Genomic DNA, 25,567 nt, shown 5'->3' with positions numbered 1-25,567 from the left:
ACAATAGGTGAACCAATCCTCCGTGCTCAATCTGCAAAGTATGTGCACCTTCACCGCACCTCTGTGGTCCCCCTAGGTAGTACTCACGTACTGATCCCTTGTAGGTTAGTATACCGGCATATCTCCCAGACACCAATCCCTTTAGCATCAAGTGACAAGTGGTCCATGATCTGTTGCTGCTAAAGGGATTGATGTCTGGGAGATATGCCGGTATACTAACCTACAAGGGGCAGTGTATATTACCTACGGGTACGAGAGTACTACCTAGGGGGACCACAGAGGTGCAGTGAAGGTGCACATACTTTGCATATTGAGCACGGAGGATTGGTTTACCTATTGTTTACAAGACTGCAAGATTATTATCTACTGCAAAATCTCCTGTTACACTAAAATGATGCTTGCTTTAAAGTGAACCTGTCAAGATACACAATATTTTCTTGTATGCCCTAGGAACTCTAAAGGTTAACATATAAAGTGCAAAAATAGCTACTGCTACAAATCAACTGTTCTGTTATGACCCATCACATAGCACAAAAAAAGTGTAATCCTTGATTCATTATCTACTGTACATATAGTATATTTTGTGTCTGGGTTTGGAACTCACATGGATCTCAGAAAAGATGGTATGTGCAAGCACCTAGAGATGCCTGTCCTTCCACCAAAGTCTAGTTTTTATTATTATTGCATCCAGCTGACAGGTTCACTTTATCTTCAGGAATGCTGAAAAGTACTAATCAGACTGCTGCCAATACTTTGGTAGTAAATGCAACTAAGGCGTCAGCCACCAGTGGCTGCGGGCAATCCTGCAGAAGACGGCCTGACAATTCAAACCCTTTGGGGGCTCTGATACCTTTGGTTGGATGGATTTTGCATAGACCTAACTAATAAAAGCTGATTTATTAATACCATATATCACATGGATGGCTGATCACATGTATCACCACACAATTAAGCCTACAATTTCAACCAAGGTCTGCTATTTTGGGAACCACCATTTACAAATATCAGGAACAAGTATATTTTGAACAATTTATTTTCACTCTACACTACATCTACATCCAGTACACCGGTAGTTCCTAAAGTACTTAATTTATTATATTATTGTCTTCAGCACTATACACATCCCCACATTTACCCCAGCATCCGTGTTCGGTGCCATTACACACCATCTGTGGTTTATAGTTGTATGTGGGAAGTGTTTTCAAACTCCTGAAGAAACAACTATTCGTGAAACATGAGAGCAGAATACCAGCAACTAAAACATCATAATCTCTTTAGTGTGGACTTGCATTGGGGCTTGTGTGAGCCACACTTACTCACTACTACTCAGCCTGATGGTTTGATTCATTGACTTTTTATTGTATGATCTGTAATAATGTTTTAGGTTTAAATACAATAAAATGTGTTATTTTTATATATTGGTGCCTACAAAGTCCACGTTTTTCTGCCAGTTATTGTTGGTTCTCAAGCTTAAATTACAACATGTTATTAAAAGGTTATAAAACATAATGTGCAAACACATGAAAAACAAAATTAATTCCCTGATAGAGCACTAGTCCCGTCTGGCCCAATGTACGTATATATCATAGAACTGTGAATATTATGATACAACAGACAGGGTCAGTAGTGCAAAAAGAGGTAAAGCGGTTGCATTTTGCAACGTGATTGCTTCATCAGGAGACCCTAATTTGCCAGGGGGTGAATCACAATTATACTTTACATCCATATACAAATTAGCCCAACAGTATATAGGCACTCACATATGGAAACGCCTATAAGCCATGTATGGATGTTAGGATTGGAAAATCTACAAACCGTTAAATTTAAAGGGCCATCAAAAAGAAGCCTCAACTGTTCCACCACTACTTTATGGTCTGTTCTCCTTTTCTTGCCTGGACTGTTCGGGGTATTCTCTCATTCGATACAGAGATGTTAATACATGGCTTATCGTTGTTTCCATATGTGAGTATGTAGTGCCTATATACTGATGGGCTAATTTACATATGGCTTTTTATATCTGTAATACAATAATCTGTGATTCACCCCCTGGCACATTAGGGCCTCCTGATGAAGCAATCAAGTTGAGAAACGCATCAAGACTGCTGCACCTCTTCCTGCACCACTGACTATGATACATATGTACATGAAACTGTGGGCCAGACAGGACTAGTGCTCTATTAGGGAATTTATTGTGTTGTTCATGTGTTTGCATATTGTTTTATAACCTTTTAAAATTAAGATGTAATAAAATCTTGACTTTTAAGCTTTTAAGTTTGTGTTTACTTCCCTTCCTTTTTTGAGCACCGTAAAGTCCATGTACAGTCAGGTCCATAAATATTGGGACATCGACACAATTCTAATATTTTTGGCTCTATCCACTACCACAATGGATTTGAAATGAAACAAACAAGATGTGCTTTAACTGCAGACTTTGAGCTTTAATTTGAGGGTATTTACATCCAAATCAGGTGAACAGTGTAGGAATTACAACCGATTGTATATGTGCCTCCCACTTGTGCAGGTGCACAGCTGATTAATCATTTTGAAACCACTCCCATTAGATTTACTCAGCACAGGGGCACAGAGGAACAAACCGTGATTTCTTCAGAATAACAAAAGGTAGGAACCTGCAACAAAGTTTGTTAAAATCCTTGCAATGTACATAGATCACCCAGAGGGGATTGTTTTTTTTTCCTCAACAAAAGTGGAGTTACGCTTGAAGGTAAAAAGCCAAAACCAATTTAAAGAGGAGCTCCAGTCCTCTGAAAGCTTGGAAGGTTTGAAAAAAATAAATTTCACCCAAATCAAAGATTTTTCCAGTGGGACACAATGTCTTTCACCTATGACTCTGATCACCGGGTTAAAACTGGAAAAAGAAAATATTCTAACTCTCAGCTCAAAGTGAACTTCTATTTCACGTTTTGCATCAATGGCTTTTCAGTTAAAAGGGCCTTGTTTTTCTTGAAATCTAGATTTGTAATTGTTCATTTATTTTAACACTCTTTGAGCAATACTAAATTCAGCTCTCATTAAACACCAATAATTATCATTCTCCTTGCACGCTTACTGCTCTTTTCATACACCGAACAATGCTTCTCATATTGCACTATTGTCATTTGCAGTAATATTTACTCTAAGAAAACAAATATGGTATTGCCAAAAGATTGACTTGAAATCTGCTAGTGTGACAAGCTTAACAAGAGCTCTGTGTATTGCAAGAGGATTAAGAAGCAATAAAACAGCCAGTAATTTTTAATGAGCCTTCTTACCATGAGCTGCTCGATATGCACACCCTAGGCAGGCAGAGTTAGCAGTAGCAATGGTGTGGACTGGAGCATTGAATATGTCTGATAAGACCTGCAAATGAAAGAAAAATACAAAAATGAAATCAGTTTGCATCACAAATTATACTACTGAGATAAGGAGCAAGATACTTCTTGTTTTTATTCCTAGCTTAAATACAGAATATCAGTCGACTTTTTCATGATATTTTGCCCACCATCTCCTGCTGACTGGTGCACCATTTGTTCACTGAACAAGTGAATGGTTTCCTTTTTGCTTGTGAATTAGCCCACTGGCATCAGAGTGGTAGTAGGAGGCACAAAGTTACCAGTCCTTTAAAGGTAACAATTTTAAAAATAAAATAGTCCTATCTCTTTCCGGCACGGTTAGCTTAAATTTACCCCAATGCCTTGCTCCTTTGTTTCAGAGGATGCAGGCAAGAGGGCAATATGTTCCATATTTGGTGGACCTGCCAGAAGGTTCAACAGTTCTGGATCGTAATACAAAGTATTTAATTTGGTATACTCAGGTGACCAGGCTGAATATGTTCAAATGGCATTATTTTCTGACCTATTGAGTAAGTTACGCAAACATCTCAGAACCCTCGCTTTCTTTTTTTTTTTTCTAGCAGCTAAAATTACCTAGCATGAAAATCCCCTTCGATTACCCTCGTGTTAGTCAAACACAAAATTTCTTGGATCATGACTAATTAAAAATTGGTGAGTATCCTCTGGAAGAAACAACTTTGTTTTGATAAAGTTTGTGTCAGGGTCCGGACTGGTAGCAGGAGCGGTGCAGGGAGTGGATCCGCTGTGTCAGTGAGGGATTGGCGTGGACCGTACCGGAGGATCGGTTCTAAGTAGTTACTGGTTTTCACCAGAGCCCGCCGCAAGGCGGGATGGGCTTGCTGTGGCGGTAACTACCAGGTCGTGTCCTCTGGTAGCGGCTCAACCTCACCGACTGCTGATATAGGCGTAGTACAAAAGGGACAGGCAGAGGCGTAGTCAGACGTAGCAAAGGTCAGGGCAGGCAGCACAGGTTCAGAGGCGATAGTCGTTAGCAAAGGGTTCGGCAACAGGCAAAGGATTACACAAATAACGCTTTCACTAAGGCAACAAGGCAACAAAGATCCGGCAATGGCTGGAAGGGGCTGGTCACTTATATAGGAAACAGGAAACAGGTCACAGGAAACCGGTCACAGGAAACAGGTCACAGGAAACAGGAAACAGGAAACAGGTCACAGGAAACAGGAAGGGAGGTTTGGACCAGGCACCAATTACTGGTGCACAGGCCCCTTAAATTTCAAACGACCTGCGCGCGCGCGCCCTATGGTGCAGGGGCGCGCGCTCCGGGAACCATGTGAGCGGGGAGCGGAGGAGGGAGCCGGAGCGGGCACAGGTGAGTGGATCTGGAATGAACGCTGCGAGCGCTCTGGTCCAGAAGCAGGGACCGGAGCGCTCAGTGTTACAGTTTGGAACCCCTGGATAGGATACCTCCAATCTCCTTACTGGGTGGGATGGCACAGGGGTCAGCAGTCTGGGACATTGTGATTGGCTGTACATGTCTTCTCTTTTTTTCCTTCTTTTTCCTTCATTCAACTCTTCTTTTCTTTCCTCATGTGCAATTATAACCTCTACAATACCTATCGCATATGGACAACCCCAACCACTGCTCACTGTGCTTTCTGTACACCTCCATTCCACCCCTCAGGGCATAGTTGGTTGAGGACTGCCACTTTATTTATCGCTTTGTTGTATTATGATTAGAATAAGATAGTTTAGTTATTTCTCAATGTAACACCGTTGCTTGATATTCACTTGTACAAATTTGTACCTTATTATTTCTCTAAACTTGTTCAATAAAAATTATTGGGATAGAAAATAAACATGCACTTTAAAAAAAAACAGCTCAAACTGCAATACTCACCTACTCTCTGAGGCTGTCCCCGCAATAACCTTTTTCTGTCACAAGTCCTCAGTCTTCCATGTTAATTGGAAACCAGTGTCATTCAACCTGTAAGACTGAGGATATACTGTGAATGAGGGCGTCATGGACCTGCCACTTGGAGGTGGCAGATCACCATAGTGCCTTGTACTGTATAGTTTAATGATTCATACAGTCCTCTTACAATGAGATAATTGGAAAAGGACCTTGTGGTTAAGGCAACTGGCCTGAAAATGTCTGAGAAAAGTAAATCCAGATACATTAAAGCAAAAAAAAAAAAACATACTTGGGGTCCTCTAGGGGAGGGGAAGTCCACTGGAAGCGGGAGAGAAAGCCACAGATTCTGCTCAAGAGCCATTTTCCCCATTGTAAATTTACAGTAGGTATGTACATTTAGTTTTTTTTCAATATAATTTAAATAGAAAGATAAAAGCTTGAACCATTATACCATGTTGTGTGCAAATTGTGACATTGCTTGACTTTGATATTTTCGAAATATTATTTTTGGTTCAATTAAGGGTGACAAATAGTTGATAGTGCATATATCATATAAAATATTGTCAATCTAATTGCTGTTAGTAAATACAGAATGTATCCTTCTCTCAGCTCTGCAACCACATGGCAGTGGAAAAGTATAAATCTTTAACATTTTAGTGGAGCCTTTATGTATTGCTTGACAGGTGAGAAACCAACTTTCCAAATGGCATCTCTCTCCCCTCGAGTCAGAGATTTGCTTTTGTAATAAAACCTTGTACCATTTACCATTAAATCTCTTGTGTCTTGCCTCTACTTTATGCCCTTCAAAAGTACGAGACATCTCACTTGGCTTAAATGCCCCTTTAGACAATCAAGAGTTATTGATATGTCAAGTTTCGAGAAGAATATATCCTGTTTCAGTCTCTGTGTTGTTTGTGCACTAATCAAAAAACATTTAGAAGTCAAGGTGCAATGGATGAGGGAAATTAAAGAAGTACTCCACTCCAATGGAAAATCTAGGTATTATTTAAACTTGATGAGCTCTTGAAAGCACTAATTATAACCAGTTAACACCTGATTTTTGACACTTCCACAGCTTTCAGTTAAAGGCTAAGTTCACCTTTTCAAACAGAATTTCACTTTTCATAATAAACAGAAGTTTTTTTCAATGTCTTTTCTGCTGAAGCCATCCTAGTGTGCTTATCTCTCACTTACCTATGCCAAGGCAGATTTAAATCTGCAAATCTGTTCAAAATTTACAAAAAAGCTTTCTAGGCCCATCACTTCCTGCATTACCATCTGGGAAACTTCATATCCCATCATGCACTGCCTTACTGCATCACAGAATATGGCAGGTTTTACCACTCTAGACCACAGCTCCCTTACTAATATAGCACCTCTTTTTATTCCACCCACTTTCCTACTTCTTTCTTTAAGGTGGCCATACACTGCAGGATCTGATTGTACAATCTCATTTAGATCTACCTGTATAGATATCACATACTGGACACACTAAAAGTTGTAGCAAGCGGCCATGTTGTTCAGTTATCATAGATCAGCCATGACAGTTACACATTGTCGCAGTGATATTACCCCCTCCCTCCTCCTTTAATTCATGGAATGCATAGGTTTTACACTTCAAAAGAGCCGTTATCTCAACTCAGAGACATCAGAAACCAGTGCTTAGGCCTGTGCAGAGCTGTAAACAGCTAATTGAGTCCTGGCAGGATGTCTGTTTCTGCTGTCCAGGCCTATCGTAAAACTATGACCAAATCCATTAAGGATACCCAGAACTAATGGGGATCGTAAAAAGACAATCATAGTGCTCTGCCCAATTCAAAATTTAACAAATCCACACATGATTCATAAACTCAGACAGGAACATGACACATTAATAATAAGTATATATTTGAATGAGAAATGTTGTACTGAACGAAATAAGGTGACCACATGACCACAGTGGCACATATAGAAGGAAAGATAGCTGTCAGATATTCCCTGGGTGACAAATTTATCTGAGCTACCCAGTGTTTAGTATCCCTGGTTGGGAATTTCAATACTGAACAATAATCTATCAGTTTCAAGAATGCAACTGGTACATATTGGAAGATATGAATAGTGGTATAAAATTGTCATAAAACCGGGACAGCCCATGGACACTCCATTTTATTGGTCAGGGGCATCTGTCAACACCCCTTTGATCCCAGAGAAAAGGGAGATGCCTAACCAGTTGAGAGAGTTCTCATGGTACCATCAAAGCAGGAAAATCTGCCAAGTTTGAGAACCAATAACACCAGGCTCATCGACTGAACTCTGATAACACCCAGGACATTGACTGCAAGTATTCTTCCTCCTCAATTCTACCTTATTGCTGAATAATGTCTCTATTTCTTTGAAACACCTTTTTTCTGTAAATATTTTATTTTCCCCAACTTTGACCTTTCATTATTAAAAATATTTTGAAAAGTGTTAACCTTGTCCCTAAGCTCTTAATGCAAGTTAAAAAAAACCTGTCTCTTGAAGAGTGCTACTACATAGAATAAATTCTATGAACATTCCTGTCTGTGGTGACAGTGTGTGTTACAGAAGATAATTCTAAAATCATAATTAGTATTGCTAGAATAACAAGCTTCCTCCTGCTCAGACAAAAAGGGGGTGGTGGCATTTAAAGGGTTAATTGCTTAATTAGCCCAATGACAACCACTCTCAGCCTGCTGGCACCTAGATTGTGGTCTCGCGAGCTGGAAAATCTTTGTGCAGGGTGCAGCTAAGTGTGGCAGCGTGGTGTGAGATTGGCTGGTCCTTTGTCATGAGTTATTGAGGAGGGCAGGGATCTCATACACGTGTTCGTCACACTACCATCAGTTATGTAGTGCAAGGGCCTGCCTGATTTAATACAAATTGAATAGATTGTTCAGGTGGGTCCTTTTTTAGTTTTGGTAAATCTAAAGGAAATTGTACAGAGATTGTACAGTCAGATTGTATAGCAAGCTTTATACAAGTTCAAGGGGGGGGGGGGAGTGAATGGAGACACTAAGCAGTCATAGTTCTTGTGTAAACACATCAATTTCACTTTCATGCCCTATTCACATCTAGTGTAGTGCGAGCGCATGTTTTTTTGTACGTTTCTTCTACAACATGCATAGGGAAACCTATTGATTTCAATGGGCTGCCCTACACAGAAAAAATGTGACAAAGTATCTCATAGGGCATTTTGGTAGATTGCAGTTTGCACGTTTTGTGTGCCTCCACCAGCGATTACCGCAGGTAGTCAATAGCTGTTTGGATAGCTGCGATAAGCTGCAGCCTCTGGCAACCTCTCATTATAGTGGATGGGACTGGCAGCTGCACTAGCCGCTCATAGCCGCAGCAGAAATCTGAAGGTTCTGATTGCTGGTGTGAATGTAGCCTAATGGGCCATACACACTATAAGATTTTCTGAAGACTTTTTCCTTTAGATTTACCAAAACCATAGAATATGAGGTCAAACCTAAACACTTTAAATTTGTATGCAATCTGGCAGGCCCTTGCACTACATAGAAAAGGTAAATCTGAAGGAAATCTAACCACAAAAGTTGTATAGTGTGTATCCAGCTTAAGAGTCTATCCCTCATAAAAAGTACATGGAGAGCGTCACCACTGGATCAAATGGGAGAAAGACTAACATCTGACGAGTTTGGTCAATGACCCAACTTCCTAAGAGGCTACCTGGCAGGTTAAATTGACCTGGAGACTGGATGATGATGTACCAGCTGTACAAACCATGTATATAAGTTACACATCTAAGCCATGCATATAAGGTCTTAAGGTCTGTAGAGGTCTGCATGTAGACATTAATACACTACGAATGGCAGGCTAAATCCACCTGTATCACTAATGAGAGATTAAATCCACCTAAAGACTGGAGGATGATGCACCAGCTATACAAGCCATGCATATAACTTACACATATATGTCATGCATACAAGGTCTCATGGTCCCTACAGAAATATGCACATGGATATTTGTGTACTACTAAAGACAGGTTAAACCCACCTGGAGACTGGATGATGTTGCACCTACTACCATATACTGTATATTTTCTTGGTGGTCCCTGGTAAAGCACAGATAGAGACATTTTTTTCTTTTTTAAATTGTAGGTTAAATCCACCTTGTGCCCTTTTTCATACCTGGAGCATTCAAATTATTTGGATAACAACATTACAAAATTCATAGATTGGCATATCACCTCTATGTGCTGGTTTAAACCTTTTGATTTGCTTCATCCTCTGAAACACAGAACGCTTTTACTGAGCCCTTTTGGAATACAGTCTGGATAACAAACCATCAAATTTGTCCATGGAAGAAGCAGATGATTCAGCATAATTTTGATTTGCTACACCAAGGGTCCCAGTGATTAAAGGATTAACCATTTCACTTACCGAGCCTTTTTAGGAACTGCTGCTATTTTGAGAGAGTACCACCCATTATTGTTTCATGATTATTACATCCTTATTTCTATATTTGATATACATTTTTTGATTCATTTATTTATATCGTAAGATGTATGTTGCATTTATATATGTTTTGAAGATCATTTTCGGAGTATCCTGGTTTTTAGTAGGCATAATTTTGTTTTGAACTTGTGTCTGTGTCTTTGTACTTTCTATGTAATAAAATTTATTTGTTATACAGTTAGCTGCATAGGAGTCAGAGATTTTTCTTTTTCATTATTGTTTTCTGTAAATATAATTTTAACCTTGTTCCACCTCCTGAGCCCCTCTATTGATGCTTTAACATAACAGAAATTCTCATTCACCAATAGGCCCTGGCGATTGGAAGAGTCAGGCCAAGCTCAACCTTAGGCAAAGAAAACAAAGAAAGGGCGCACCGACCTAGCGCATTATCCTCAATAACAGGCTTTATTCGTGTAACATTTAAAAATGGCTACTCGCAGACATAGATGAAAATATATCATATCGAGCTAGATTGCTCAAATGTCCGGGTTAGTCCATATAATAGTCCATAACCGATGAGATGACGGCTGACGCGTTTCAAGGCCGTCATCTCATCGGTTATGGACGATTATATGGACTAACCCGGACATTTGAGCAATCTAGCTCGATATGATATCTTTTCATCTATGTCTGTGAGTAGCCATTCTTAAATGTTACACGAATAAAGCCTGTTATTGAGGATAATGCGCTAGGTCGGTGCGCCCTTTCTTTGTTTTCTTTGCCTTTAGTACCGGTGGACTACCCCAGTCCGTTATGGGCAGCAAGACCTTAGCCATCTGAGAAGCCAGGTGTGAGTCCCGTGAGGAGTGTGGTCAGGGGGCTTGGATTCCAAGCGCAGGAGAAAGGTGGTCACACCTTATTGTTTTTTGGAGCAAGCTCAACCTTAACAGATGTAGAGCGCTGCTGTACTCTGCCATGAATGGAGTGTAAGTTTGTACAATACAAAAAAAGGGGGGGGGGGACATGTGATGCACTAAATCACCCTCTACCACAGACAGGAATGGACAGCTGGTGCAGCAGTAAAGCAAACCTGCAGCTCTCCGTTCCCATGGGAGTTCCTGCTATGCAACCCAGTTCCTAACAGGCCATGGAACAGTACCGGTCCCCAGTTTAGGGGTGGGGACCTCTGGTCTAAGGGTTAAAAAAAAAGGACATTTACTTACCCAATTCAATATTCCCCTGAGGCTACAAGGACTGGTCTTGCTGTGTGGCAAAGCCCGTGGAATGGAGGGTCAGGTAAGCAAAATAAATGTGCCTGGTCCCCCAAGCAAATTAATCCTTGCAGTGCAGCTCCAGCAGGACTTTTAGCTTAACCATGTTCAACTTTAAACGTTCTTTTATTATTCTACTTGATTGTCTACATTTGTGACAGATGTAATCAAGGATAAGGTATATAGAAGAATTGGGCCTTCTTCCTGAGAACCAGAAATTATTTTTACATTGTAGGTTTCATTCTCTTTATTTACAGCTCAAAGGACACATGTTTTTTTACTGAAAAAAGCTATAAATCACAAGTTTACATGGACCACATCACATCTTATTTTTGTGAAAACAGTTTTTACAGTGTACTTGTCAGAGGTGGGAAAGTTATAATGCCAAGATAAAATGTCTGCACCCTCAAGGCAATATTCAGCCAGTGAAGACAATTCCACAAGTGACATAACGTCATTGCTTCTCTTGGCAGATAGTTGTGTGTTATGACTTTTATTACAAAAAACATCCAGTGAGAATTAGGCCTCTGCTGCTGCTAGCAGTCAGATTTCTTTGTTTGCAGCAATAGAGGAGATTTACTACTAATGATTTATCAAATAGCATAAACATACCTGTAAAATATCCTGATTTCGTGAAGCACCGCCCGTGGCCAGTATCCTTGTCTGCGGCACTAAAAAAATAAATAAATAAATAAATAAATAAACTAAATTACATATCAGTGACATTAAAATAAGTGACTCCCATTTCCAGGGAAATATATATTTTTTATTTTTCACTTAATGGTAATTTATAAAGGTTTTGTACTTGTTTTTCTTATTATTGATTACAAGTTAAAATCATTAAAATAAGTGATGCCCATTTCAAGGGCAACTATATCCTTTTTATTTTTCACCTAATGGTAATTTATAAAGGTTTTGTACATGTTTTCTTTATTATTGATTAGAAGTTAAAACTAAACAAGAAGGCATGTCAGTAACTATACAAGTCTGCATTTATAAACTCCTGACAGGTCACAATAGACAGCCATTTATCATTACAAGTTGTCCTTAATTTCCAGTAAGTGACTGCTCCTAAGCTAGCTTTTCCTGAACCTTTCTACCACTGAGGAACCTTTGAAAAAATGTCAGGTCTCCTGGAACCCCTGCAAAAAATAATTACATCTTCAGCTTATGGCATTAGCACGATCGGTAAGTTATAGATATAAAAATGGTGTTAAATAATAACATTATAAAAATTGTGGCATACTTGGCCTATTTGATACCCAGGGCAAAACATGTATAACACTCTATTGCCCATAGATTGGGAAGAGAACATCTTTACATTGGTAGTCAGTAGAAGAAGAACCCCTTCAGATTGATAGTCAGTGGGAGTTGGTGTCCCTTACACTGGGGGTTAATGAAGAAGTGGTTCCTTACATTGGGTATCAGTTTAGTGCCTCTTAAATAAATGGTCAGTGATAAGAAAGCCCACTTACAGATAGCTAAACTGATCATTTGTTCCAGTGGCTACTAACCTGAGATAAGAAAATAGAGGCTCCCCTAATCCCATGCTGCTGCATCTGCCACATGACAATGGTGCCAAAATTATTCTGGTACCATTAAGTGGGAGACACATCTGCCAATGCACATAGCTCAAGGGACCCCTGGAAACTTCTTGAGGAACCTGGGCTTCCATGGAACACTTATTGAGAAAGGCTGAGATTATTCGAGGGAAGTGGCAAGATATCGCTGGGCCCATAGAGTTATCAAACTGGTATTATTAACTTACTACCTGTAAATATACTGTGAGCTGGTGTCAGGTACAGGCACGATGGCATGTATATGATTGGCCTTCTTCTGGGTTTGGGGCGTGCACGCCCCCCCCCCACCAACCTGTGCTGTGACTGGACACAGCACAAGTTTGGCAGCTGATTTCAGAAAATGAATTTGGCTGAAATAAGTTGATCGGCTGTATCCAATCAACACAGAGTTTACAAAAACACAGAACTCAGTGTACTGTGAACAGCGATCTGGTTGTTTCTTCTCCCGGAAAAGTGGAAGATAGAGAAAAAAAAGCCAGATAGTAAAGTAAAAGAAGCACACATTACACATTGTTAGGAATACACGTAACCCCTTGATTGCTCCTAGATGTTAACCCCTTCCCAGCCAGTGTCATTAGTATAGTGTCAGTATACAGAATTTTCAGTGATCACTGTGTCACTAGCGACATCAGTGTCAGTTAGTGACCCTCCCAGATAGAGTCTGTTAGTGCCAGATTGCCCGCCACCCTTTCACAGTCCCACTATAAGTCGCTGATCACTGTCATTACCAATATAGCATCATTGCTGCATAAATTCCAGGATATATACTATAGTTGAAAGACACTATAACTTTTACACAAACCAATTACTATATACTTACTGGGATTTTTTTTTTTTTTTTACCAAAGACATGTAGCAGAATACATTTTGGCCCTAAATTTTTGAAGAAATTAGATTTTTTTTATTGAGGGTTTTTTTTTCAAAATCATTGGTCTTTTTTTGTTTATATAACAAAAAAACACAGTGGTAATTAAATACCACCAACAAAAATTATATAAATCTCATTTGTATACAGCATTGCATGACCGCGCATTTGCCAGTTAAAGTAGCACAGTGCTAAATAGCAAAAAATGGCCTGGTGATGAAGGGGAACCTTTCTGAAGGTCAAGTGGTAAAGGTCAAGTGGTAAAGTACTGATGCTGATGTAAAAATTCTGGTCCCTGGGAGGGTGGATTATATACCCTTGAGGATCTCCACAGTCTCCTTGGCGTGTAATGTAACAAAAATTGAAACTGAAGCACTATACCACTGCTAGAGGTCGAGATACAACTTTATTCCGATAAAAGTCAGGAGTACAATCCAAAAGAGCACCCTATTCATCAGGGCTCAATCGTGAACAAACGAACAATCTTGAACAAACAGAAGTTTTTTGGATTGTACCCCTGACTTTTATCAGAATAAAGTTGGACCTCTTAGCAGTGGTGTGGCCCGTCAATGTTTTTTACAATATTCTGAGATTATGTTATCAGCGTGCTGCAGGAAAAAGGAAGAATTTATTCAGTCTCCTCTTCACCAGTGATCAGACTTCAACAAAGTAATTCTAAAGCAAGAGGCTGCAGCAGGGATATGGTGTATGAGGTGTGTCTAAAATGTTTGGTGAATGGTCCGATATTTCAACGGCAACATGGGTCATGCACATGGCTGTCCAGAGACATGTTGAGAAGCACCACCTGGTGTCGAGTATATGTGATATCAGGATAAACTCACTGCAAGCAGTCAAACGTAATCAGTGTGAGAGGTAGAGAGCAACAAGTGAACATCAAGTTATGCTACAAATTGGGGACAACAGTGACGTAGATGCATGAAATGTTAGTGCAAATGTACAGGATGGAACTTGTGAGCAGAAAATGTATTTACAACTGGTTCAAACGCTTTAGTGATGGAAAGGAAACACGCCACGGAGCCACGTTCAGGTCGACCTTCGACAAGCAGAACTCCAGATATGACCAAGCAAGTGCGACAAACACTGGCATGAGATTGGCAACTGACTCTATTGCTGTACTGACGATTGATGGCAGGGGAATTGGGCATTAGCAAGGACACGGTGCGCACCATAGTTCGCGAAGATTTGGGTAAGTGGAAGATCTGTTTGTGCCGCACAAGCTGACAGATGAACAGAAAACAAAACGGATGGAAACCTCTTGAGATTTCATTAACATGTGTGACCAGGATCCATCCTTTCTGGGAACCATTACCACAGGGGATGAGACCTGTGTGCCAATTCTTGGCTCAGTGTGGTGTACCTGCTCTTGACCATCTACCAGGGCTGCCATCAGGGGAGTACAGCCCATACAAGTGTAAGGGGCCCGGGCGTCCCGAGGGGCCCAGTTCCTCAGGGTTCTTTTTCCTCTAGTCACTAGTCCCGACTCCCGATGGTGCCACCCGCCCCGCTGCATTGGCTCTGGACTCCCAGCCAGTGGAGTGGTGTACCGTATGGGGGGGGTGTCAGCCGGTGCGCTCGAGGGGCGCAGATATCAGTGCCTGCCCCCCAGAACATCCGTGATTTAATCCACCTGCTCCTCTCCCCCCTCTTTTGATGGTGGCTGAGCCACTCTGTCCTCCTGACCATCCCTGTGCTCAGTGTACAGTGACAGGCGGCTCAGGAGATGTGGCTGTCCTGGAAGGAGGGGATCCCCACACTGCTCCATCCTCTCCAGCATGCCTGAGCTTCTTACACACATTCCCTCTCTCCATACATGTGTAGCCAGGTGAAGAAATCAATACCGGCGTGATTAAGGCTTATGTACTATCCCTTTAATATCTGGGCTTCTGTTAAGAGACTGGTGTGTTGGATTGTGGGAAATATAGTCCTGAAGAGGGTGAAGATTGTGGACGGCACACTGGATTGGACTCTACTGCCAGGGAGCTGTGGGTTCCACGGGGACTGATGGGAGAGTTTATAAGTTAGGGGCGGGACCAATGGTTCGCTCTTTTGCCTCAGAGACAGCGTGCTGTGCGGGAGGAGGAGGAAGAGATGCTGCGGTGTGCAGGAGAGAGAGAGAGAGAGAGAGGCCGCGGGCCTAGCGGAAGACGCCTTGGAGAGGTGGCGGCTGTCACAGAGGAAGGTGACGGACTGAGAGCAGAGACACCGGAGAGAGGTGGCGTGTGTTACTGCGGATTGACCGGCCTAGTGTGGAGGACTGCTGAGCAAGGACACCAACGGATTGGGTGAGAGATATCTGATTACAGCAGACACTGTAACTCACAGATACAGAGCAAGGAAAGGCCTGTGATGTGGTACAGATACAAAGGGAGTTTCACTGTGATAGAACGGTTGCCATAGGACACTGCAGTTTTGTATTGGTGCGTGGTAAACCAAAAAGGCCTCGACTGTATACACACAAACCCCCTAGGCTGTATACATCTTAGACAGAGCCGGGGTATCAATATTTCTTTTCTGTTGGATTACAAATATTTCTCTTTCTCATTCTGGATTACAAATATCATTCATGGAATGATTGAGAGCTTCACTGCCAGTGAAGATTAGCAAGGCCTTGCCCAGAAGGAGACTCATATAATCCATAGAAAGGGGGCCCCCTATAGGTGACAGAGTGCACTCTATAAGATTGTATTGCAATATATTATTAGAGCAGCTCAGCTAATTTAAACTGATTACATTTTATTCTTCAATAGCTTTAGGATATTTGTTCATACCGGTTTGGTCCCTCTCACACCATTAAAGGAGGAATGATCTATTGAAGTAGCAATCAATATATTATTCCTCATCCAAAGCTGTAATACATTTACATTTGTTTATCTTTTTGAAAATGTAGGATTCTTGGTTCTCTTTATCTACTATATTTTCTGTTGTGTTGAACTCACAATTGTTCAATTTCTTGAATAAGACAGTAAAACTGATCTTTTATTATTGAAACTTTGTTGTTGTCTATTTAATCACTATGTCAGGACCCATAGTGTCAGTCGAGTTGGAAGGGACTCAGGGTCCAGGAAGTGAGGAGGATTTGAACACACTCAGCAACCCCTGTGGGGGTCGTGCTACACATGTGTGCTGCTGCGTCTGTGAAGGGGATGTGGGTCGAGAAGACGAAGGAGCTGACAGCCACATTGAGAAAAGCCACTAACTGAGAGCCCCTAGCGGACCATTCGAGCACTGTGACCAGACCCTGCTCTCCCTCTCTCCCCCTCTCTTCCTGCCCCCTCTCTCTCTGCCCCCCCTCTCTCTCTCTGCTCCCCCTCTCTCTCCTTGCTCCCCCCTCTCTCTTCCCACCCCCTCTCTCTCCCTGCACCCCCTCTCTATCCCTGCTCCCCCTCTCTCTTCTCCTGCCAACCCTCTCTCTCTCTCCCTGTCCCCTCTCTCTCTTTCTGCCCCCTCCCCTTTCCCTGTGTCCCTCACCCCCCTCTCTCTGCCCCCCTCTCTCTCTCACTGTCCCCCCTCTCTCTCTCACTGCTCCCCCTCTCTCTCCCTGCTCCCCCTCTCTCTCCCTGCGCCTCCTCTCTCTCCTTGTGCCCCCCCTCTCTCCCTGCTCCCTCTCTCTCTCCCTGCTCCCCCCTCTCTCTTATCCTGCCTACCCTCTCTCTCCCTGTCCCCTCTCTCTGTCTCTCTCTCTCTCATTTTCCCCCAGCTCCCCTTTCTCTGTGTCCCTCACCCCCGTCTCTCTTGCTCACCCCTCTCTCTCTCTCTCCCTGCCCCTCCCCCCTCTCTCTCCTTGACCCCCTCTCTCCCCCTGCCAAAGCCCAAAGCAAATATTTATTATATAGCAGCTTACTAATTCTTAGATGTGGTGGCTGCATTCGTTTTCTTTTTTAGGTTTTCTTTATTTTATTTCCACCTGGTGATCCTGCTAGTATGTCTGTTGTTTTTCAAAAGAAGGAGCTGTCTTGGAGAATGCTGTCCTAAGGTGTCTCTGTTGCTCCTTCATCCAGAGTGGAGGCACTCTAATACTGGAGGTTTGCTACTGACCAGATCACCAGGGGAAACAGAAAATAAAAAGCCAAATGCAGCCACCACATCTAAGTATTGGTAAGCTGTAACTTGTATTCTTCTCCATTCACAGCGGATTCGGTGGGAAGGCCAGTGGGTGGACCCTGGGGTATGTTTGTGGTAAGCCGGGGGGGCCCAGTCCTAAAGCTGTGTAAGGGGCCCCAAAATTTCTGATGGCTGCCCTGCCATCTACCATACTCCCCTGATCTGGCACCTGGGGACTACTTTCGGTTTCCCTGCCTGAAGAGAGTCATGAAAGGCGCATGTTTTCTGGACGTGGCGGCAATCCAAGAATGTGTGACAGCGATCGATTCCAGAAGAGGCCTGTGCTGACAGTTTCCAGAAACTTTATGAAAGTGTTTTGTGAAGGAAGACAATTATTTTGAAGGCCAATAAAGGCAATTTGTTTGTATCTTCTGTTTTGTTTGTTTTCTGATACTATTCACCGAATGTTTTAGACATATCTTGTATGTCAAAAATCTGTTACCACAGCTTACAACTGCACTGTGATCTACGTGAGAGGTAATACATACCTGGAGGTGTTACACTCATGCATCTAACATGAAAAAATACAGTGCCTTCAAAAAGTATTCATTCCCAATGAAATTATCCACATCGTAAATGTATTTTATTGGGATTTTATGTGATAGACCAACACAAAGTGGCACACAATTGTGAAGTGTAAGGAAAATGATAAATGGTTTTCAAATTTTTTTACAAATAAATATCTGAAAAGCGTGGCGTGCATTTGTATTTATCCCCCTTTACTCTGATACCCCCAACTAAAATCTAGTGGAACCAATTGCCTTTAAAAGTCATCTTATTATTTAATAGAGTGTGTAATTTAATCTCAGTATAAATACAGCTGTTCTGTGAAGCACTCAAGAGGTTTGTTAGGGAACCTTAGTGAATAAATAGCATCATAAAGGCCAAGGAACACACCAGACAGGTCAGTTGTGGAGAGGTTTAAAGCAGGGTTAGGTTGTAAAAAAATATCCCAAGCTTAGAACATCTCACTGTTCAATTCATCATCCAAAAATGGCACAACTGCAAACCTACCAAGACTTGGCCGTCCACCTAAACTGACAGGCCGGGCCAGGAGAGCATTAATCGAAGAAGCAGCCAAGAGGCCTATGGTAACTCTAGAGGAGCTGCAGAGATCCACAGCTCAGGTGGGAGAATCAATCCACAGGACAACTATTAGGCGTGTACTCCACAAATCTGGCTTTTATGGAAGAGTGGCAAGAAGAAAGCCATATTTGAAAGAAAGCCATAAGGAGTCCTGTTTGCATCTTGCGAGAAGTCATGTGGGGGACACAGCAAACATGTGGAAGAAGGTGCTCTGGTCAGGGGAAACCATAATTGAACGTTTTGGCCCAAAAGCAAAACACTATGTGTGGCGGAAAACTAATGCTGCACATCACCCTGAACATACCATCCCCACCATGAAACATGGTGGCAGCATCATGTTGGGGGGATTCTTTTCTTCAGCAGGGACAGGGAAGCTGGTTAGAGTTGATGGGAAGATAGATGGAGACAAATACAGGACAATCTTAGAAGAAAACCTGTTAGAGTCTGCAAAAGACTTTATACTGGAGCGTAGGACAACGACCCTAAACATACAGCTAGGGCTACAATGGAATGGTTTAGATCAAAGCATATTCATGTGTTAGAATGTCAAAGTCCAGACCAAAATCCAATTGAGAATCTGTGGCAAGACTTGAAAATTGCTGCTCACAGACGCTCGCCATCCAATCTGACAGAACTTGAGCTTTTTTGCAAAGAAGAATTAGCAAAAATTTCACTCTCTAGATGTGCAAAGATGGTAGAGACGTACCCAAAAAGACTTGCAGCTGTAATTGCAGCGAAAGGTGGTTCTACAAAGTATTGACTCGGGGAAGCTGAATACAAATGCGCGCCACGCTTTTCAGATATTTATTTGTAAAAAATGTTGAAAACCATTTATCATTTTCCTTTCACTTTACAAATATGTGCCACTTTGTGTTGGTCTATCACATAAAATACCAATAAAATACATTTACCTTTTTGGTTGTAACATGATAAAATGTGGAAATTTTCAAGGGGTATGAATACTTTTTCAAGGCACTGTATATTTGATGAACGGTCCATTTTAAGTAAAGTACATATAAAATATTGCATAGTAATGTAATTAGCTTTTACTTAGGCCTTTTAAGGCAGTAGGTGGAGACTTTCTTTTCATCTTTCCCTATTCCGGTTCCAAAAAGCCTGCTGTTTACAGAGCTATCTCACCCACAAAATTATTTCCCATACATGGGGCACATAAGTGAGACTTATAGAATTGCTGCAGCACGCTTATTTTTATGGGAAACCAGTCACCCTTCTACCAATTAGGGGATTTTGTATTACTCTGTCTTTTAGAGGTCTCCCATTCCCACTGCCTCTTAAAGCAATCTAAAACACAAAAGAAAACATATATAATATTGCAGCTTACTAATTATTAGATTAGATCTTCTTTTCTATGCCTTCTATTTTTGTTCACCTGGGGATCTAGCTGGTAAGTCTGTTGTTTTTCAACAGAACAAGCTGTCCTGCAGATGTAGCGGTACGAAGGTTGAGATAAATCATTACCTACTGACAGGGGTGCTTAAAATGATCAGCTTTTTTTTTAATTCCAATTTAAGTAAAACTTTTATCCCCAAAGTAAAACAAAAAACGAAAAACAGCTTGCTTTAGATACTTATAAAGTGCTAGCTGGAGTTTGGCTTCAATTTGTTGATGTATCTAAATCTGCTAGTAAATTCAATACTCCCCTCCCCCAAGCTGACAATGCTGCTGTCCAAGGGTGTCAGTTGTCTCAGTTGCTCCTTCATCCAGAGTAGGGGCAATCTAATATAGCAGGTGTATTATTGGCTAGTACATTAGGTGAAAACAGAGGGGAAAAGCCTGAAAATAGAAAACTAATGTAGCCAACACATTCAGTGACTGGTAAGTTTTAATATATTACATTTTTTGTTTGGTTTTTTATACTGCTTTAACCACTTGCCGACCAGTCACTGGGACTGTACTGCGGCAAAGTGGCTCGATTCTGTTCAGCGACGTAGATCTATGTAGCTGGACTCCTCCCCTTGTGGGCGGCGCTCGCGCGCTGCCGGAGGCTCGCTCCCGCTGTTTTCAGTCACAGCGGGAGTCAGGCCAGGGGAGGAGCAGTGGCAATCGCCGCCACTCTTCCCCGATCGTCGGGGAAATAGTCTGGAGATCCGCCCGCTTGTGTAAACAGAGCGGGCAGATCTCCTAAGTGACAAACAGTGACAGATTGCAGGGTTCAGCATAGCTGAACATGCGATCTGTCCCTGTGTCACTCAGTCACCTCCCCCCAGACACGACAGTAAGCACCAGGCATACATTAACCCCTCCCTCTCCAATAAAATTAACCCCTTCCCTGCCAGTGTCATTTTTTAGTAATGTCACTGATACCCCCAAAAATGTCAGTCAAGGGTCCGATCTGTCCGCCGCAATGTCGCAGTCCCGCAAAAAAAATCGCAGATCGCCGCCATTACTCGTTAAAAAAAAAACACCAAAAATGACAGAAATCTTTCCCTTAGTTAGTAAACGCAATAACTTTTGCGAAAACCAATCAAAATACGTTTGATTTTTTTTACCAAACATAGGTAGCAGAAAACAAATTGGCCAAAAATTTTAAAAAATGTTGATTTTTACATTTTTTTGGGGGGGAATTTCATATAAAAAAATTTGAAAAATATTGTTATTTTTTCAAAATGTACGCTCTTTTTTTGTTTATAGCGCAAAAAGTAAAAATCGCACAGGTGATCAAATACCACCAAAAGAAAGCTCTGTTTGTGGGAGAAAAAAGGACGTAAATTTTGTTTGGGTACGGCGTTGCACGACCGCGCAATTGTCAGTTAAAGTCGCACAGTGCTGAATCGCAAAAAGTGGCCTGGACGTAAGACAGCAAAATCCTCCGGTGGTAAAGTGGTTAAGTTATGGTAGTGTTGGTATTTTGCTGCAAGGTCAGAGATGCATTACTTTACCTGCTTCCCACCCGACGCATAGTGAAATGACGGACGGGCGGGAGCACTCTGGTTCTGGGAGGATGTCATATTTTGGTGAAGATCAGATGTCAGGAGCCTCCACCTCTCCACGTTGTCACTTTCCTCCTCTTTGGGGAATAATTATGGTTGTCATATTTGTTGCTTTGTTATTTTTGTTGTGCTGTACCTATTTGTAAATTATTTAAAATGAATAAAAGGAAGAAGAATGCATACCTGAATAAAATTTCTATTTTTTTTTAAAGAGTTTAGTGTCTTTTTATTGATCCATCAATGACCCACACATGAGGTCTATATGTGCCTGTTTAATAACAGCCAGTGCACGATTGTTTCCCATATATACTGTATATATAATATTTGATATATTTTTCTCTCTACATATGCATTAAATGAAAATCACCCAATACAAGAGAATGTGTAATGGATGACATGTAAGCCTGAGAATGTACTGGGTCTTCTATGTATGATATCAATTGAGATAATGTATATATGTTTAAAAGCTTTCTGCTTTCTGATACTTTTATTTATGTATTGGTTGGTGATAGTTACATGCATATAATAAATATATCCATTTTATCTCTTAGTGATATTGCATATTCTCTGTTCATAAAGTTATTCAGAAGTTAAGGACAATTTTGATGAGGTGTAGAAGAGCGCTTTTCCGCAGTGCTGAATCAGGAATGCTCAGTAGTGTTATAGAAGGGTTAAGGAAAATCCTATAGGGATGAAATTAAGCATCTGCTCATTAGTTAATCTATAAAATCAGACATTTAAGCAGCCCCAAGCTGCCGTTGAAGCCGGTGTAAAGCCCTAAAGTCTCATCTGAATCCAAGGGTTGTTTTTTTCTAGGATATACTCAAGATTCCCAGAGCACCACAGCAAATAATGCAGCATTATGCAGAATTAAAGAGCTGCTAAAAAAAAAAAAAAAGAAATGATCTGATACAAACTTACACAAAACAGGTTTCACTAAAGTTGTCTCATAATGAATTATTGCCCAATTGTTCTTGTGACATTGTAAAGCTTAATGCAACTATCAGTGGATCAGAGCATCCAAAGGTTATATTTTATTATAAAGGGAGACTTAGTCAGCCCCTGGCTCCTTATCCTGCATATCAATACTATATACAGTGTATATATTGGATACTCCCAAAGGGAGACCTCCCTGCTTTCGGCTGGGAGTATTTGGCTTTTACGCTCATACAAGCTCATATTGTTAAAATGTTATATTGTTTCCCTACTATAATACTTCTGTATTATAAATTATATCTGCTGCGCCTGGTGATAAAATACAATATTTAAAATGTTGCAAAAAAGCGGCTGACACAATATTGTGAAATAAGCAATAAATTGGCATAAACAGTAAAAAGCGGTGCAGCACTATTCAAATAACAAACAAGTCCACATCCAGAGAGAGAGTCCCAGTGGAAAGAATAGAGCATGTCTTCAATCCTTATGTAAGGAACACCACCGACACCCAAATCACATAGACTTTTACCATATATCACAGACCCTCAATACAAAGGTCTATAAAAGCTGTCCTATATACATCAGGCAAAGGTGATAGTGGAATCCTCCAATATTCCTCTAGCGATCCTCTCCGCAGGCATAACATATCATGTGGAGATAAATGAAACACTCCTCATAGTGTAGAAGTAATAATCCAATTTATTATAAATAAAAGATCCACTCACATATTAGTTGTAAAACTCCAGCGTATCTGACTATATCAATCCTGTTTCAAGTCAACAAGATGCCCACCATGTCCCAGCATGTACCAGCGTCATACGTCATTGACTCTTCCCTACGTGTTTCGTCATCATATGACGTTGTCAGGGGCATCCACATGATATGTTATGCCTGCAGAGAGGATCGCTTGGGGAAGTACTGCCCTCTGCTGGAGCAAATACATAAAAAGTGAGGGGACCAATTTTAGTCTCATCTGACCATAACACCTTTTCCATGTGGCTTTAGAATCTTCAAGGTCTGTTTAAGGTGGTCAGATGAGACTAAAATTAAGCTCCAATACAGCTCACCATCCGAATAAAACCATTCCTACAGTAAAGCATGGAGGTGGTAATATCCTGTTATGAGGCGTTTCTCTCCAGCAGGGACTGGAGTACTTGTCAAGATAGAAGGAAAAATGTATGGGGCAAAATACCATGAAATTCTTGAGGAAAATCTGATGCTCTCTGTCAGAAAGATGTCAATGGGAAAAGGGTTTACCTTCCAACATGACAATGACCCAAAGCACACAGCAAAATGACCACACAGTGGCTGAAGGAGAAAAGGGTGAATGTCCTTGCATGGCTTAGGCTTAGTCAGAGCCCAGACCTAAACCCCATTAAAATCTGTGGAATGACTTGAAGACTGCAGTCCATAAATGGTCACCTTAAGTGAACTTGAGAAGTTCTGCAAAGAAGAGTGGGCAAATATTTCAAAGTTTAGATGTGCAAAGTTAGTAGAGAGACCTATCCCAACATACTAAAGGCTGTAATTAAAGCAAAATATGGTTCAACAAAATACTGACATAAGGTGGGTGATCCTTTTTCCAACTCGGTGATTCTTTTTATGATTTTTTTTTTTTTCTGACATGTTGGTGTTAAATTCTTAACTTGGATGTTACAAGTTGTACTAGTAAAAACAGCTGGATAAAACAAAAACTGTGTCTGTCTTTATTTCAGGCTGCAAAGCAACAAAATGTGATTATTTTAAGGGGGGGGGGTGATTATTTTCTATACCCACTGTATATAGGGGTCAAATCTTGATGGTGAGTGCGTTCTTTGCACATGTGTGGCGATCACAGGGCGACAGTGAATTAAATTTACTTTTGATGAATATATTTAAACGTTTTGATTTCTGTGCACACTTTAATACATTTTTAGGAGTTTATAATAATTATATATTATTGCAGCACATACGTTTGTGACGCTTTTTGGTTGAGAGACATTTAAAGTGCGAGTTTTTACCAGTTTTGGATCATAAATGTTATAGTGATTTATTTGATTTAAATGTTTTTAGTTGAGAGATTTATTAGTATTTTTGTTGGTGCATACAGTATATTCATATTTTTCTCTCATCACTATATTAAGTTGAGCACTACACTTTTTTATTAGATTTCCTTCTGCCTTTCCGTATGTGGAGACTAGTGAATAGGTCTACACCAAGTTCACTATATGGACTAGCTATGTTTTTGCATATGTTGATCATATCCCCCTTAATCACCTGTTCTCCAGAAAGAATACAGTTCAGCTTTAGGCTAAGTTCACATCTTGGCGTTGCTATTTACAGGCGTTTTTTAGGCGTTTTTTCCAGGCGTTTTTACAGGCTTTTTTTGTGCAGGCATTTTTAGGTTTACAAGTGACCAATGGAAAAAAATAAAAACGCCTGTAATCTGCCCAAAAATAAGCTCATGTACTTTTTTGAGCGTTGGGCGTTCTGCTTAAAACATCAAAACGCTCAGATGTGAACAGGGTTCATTGAAATGAATAGGATTTGTCTTGTTGGGCGTTTTTTTAACTGATCCTAGAGCAGAAAAAGGCCCCAAAAAGGCCCCAAAACGCGTACATGTGAACTTAGCCTAACTCATAGATGAGCTCCTTCATGCCTCAGCTTTTTTGCCCTTCTCTCGCCTTTTCTATATACAGTATGTACACAAATATTTAACAAAATATAGCAAGGACAGCTAAACTTTTTTTTAATTGTCAGTGGGACACCAAACATAAATAGAGATAAGCAGTGGCGGCTGGTGCTCCATGGGCCGGGGGCGCAGACGGACCACACCATAACCCCCCCCCCGACCACACCAGCTCGCCCGCACAGCATACCATCCCCCCCGACCCCGGCTCACTCACTCTGGACTTAAGTGGAGAGCAGGCGGCGGCGGCTTCCCCTGCGTCTCCTCCCTCCTCCTCCTCCTCCTTGGCCAATAGCATGGCCTCTCCTTTCAGCCAATCAGGAAACGGGTCTCAGGACCCTCTTCCTGATTGGCTAGGAGGAGGATTCATGTGATAATAGCAAATATTCATTCGCTATTGTCACACAACTGGGTGGGCTCGGGGCGCAGTGCTCTGCGCCCCGAGCCCAC

The 25,567-nt window shown here is 41.3% G+C and overlaps 1 protein-coding gene across 3 annotated transcripts in view; it reads right to left on the bottom strand.

Annotated features, from left to right (window-relative positions):
• Positions 1 to 25,567, bottom strand: part of XYLB (xylulokinase) — a 303,038-nt gene that overhangs the window by 29,504 nt on the left and 247,967 nt on the right. For all 3 annotated transcript variants that reach the window (XM_082258814.1, XM_082258813.1, XM_082258815.1), the window contains 2 exons: positions 11,522 to 11,580; positions 3,270 to 3,357 (listed from right to left, as the gene is read on the bottom strand). In XM_082258814.1, the coding sequence (XP_082114940.1) occupies positions 3,270 to 3,357; positions 11,522 to 11,580 (147 nt within the window). The remainder of the gene's footprint in view (positions 1 to 3,269; positions 3,358 to 11,521; positions 11,581 to 25,567) is intronic.

Source organism: Pelophylax lessonae (assembly GCF_965119305.1).
Source record: "Pelophylax lessonae genome assembly, chromosome: 5".
NCBI classification, from domain to species: domain Eukaryota; kingdom Metazoa; phylum Chordata; class Amphibia; order Anura; family Ranidae; genus Pelophylax; species Pelophylax lessonae.
The sequence above is the reverse complement of the archived record's forward strand: the minus strand, read 5'-3'. Positions and strand labels throughout refer to the sequence as shown.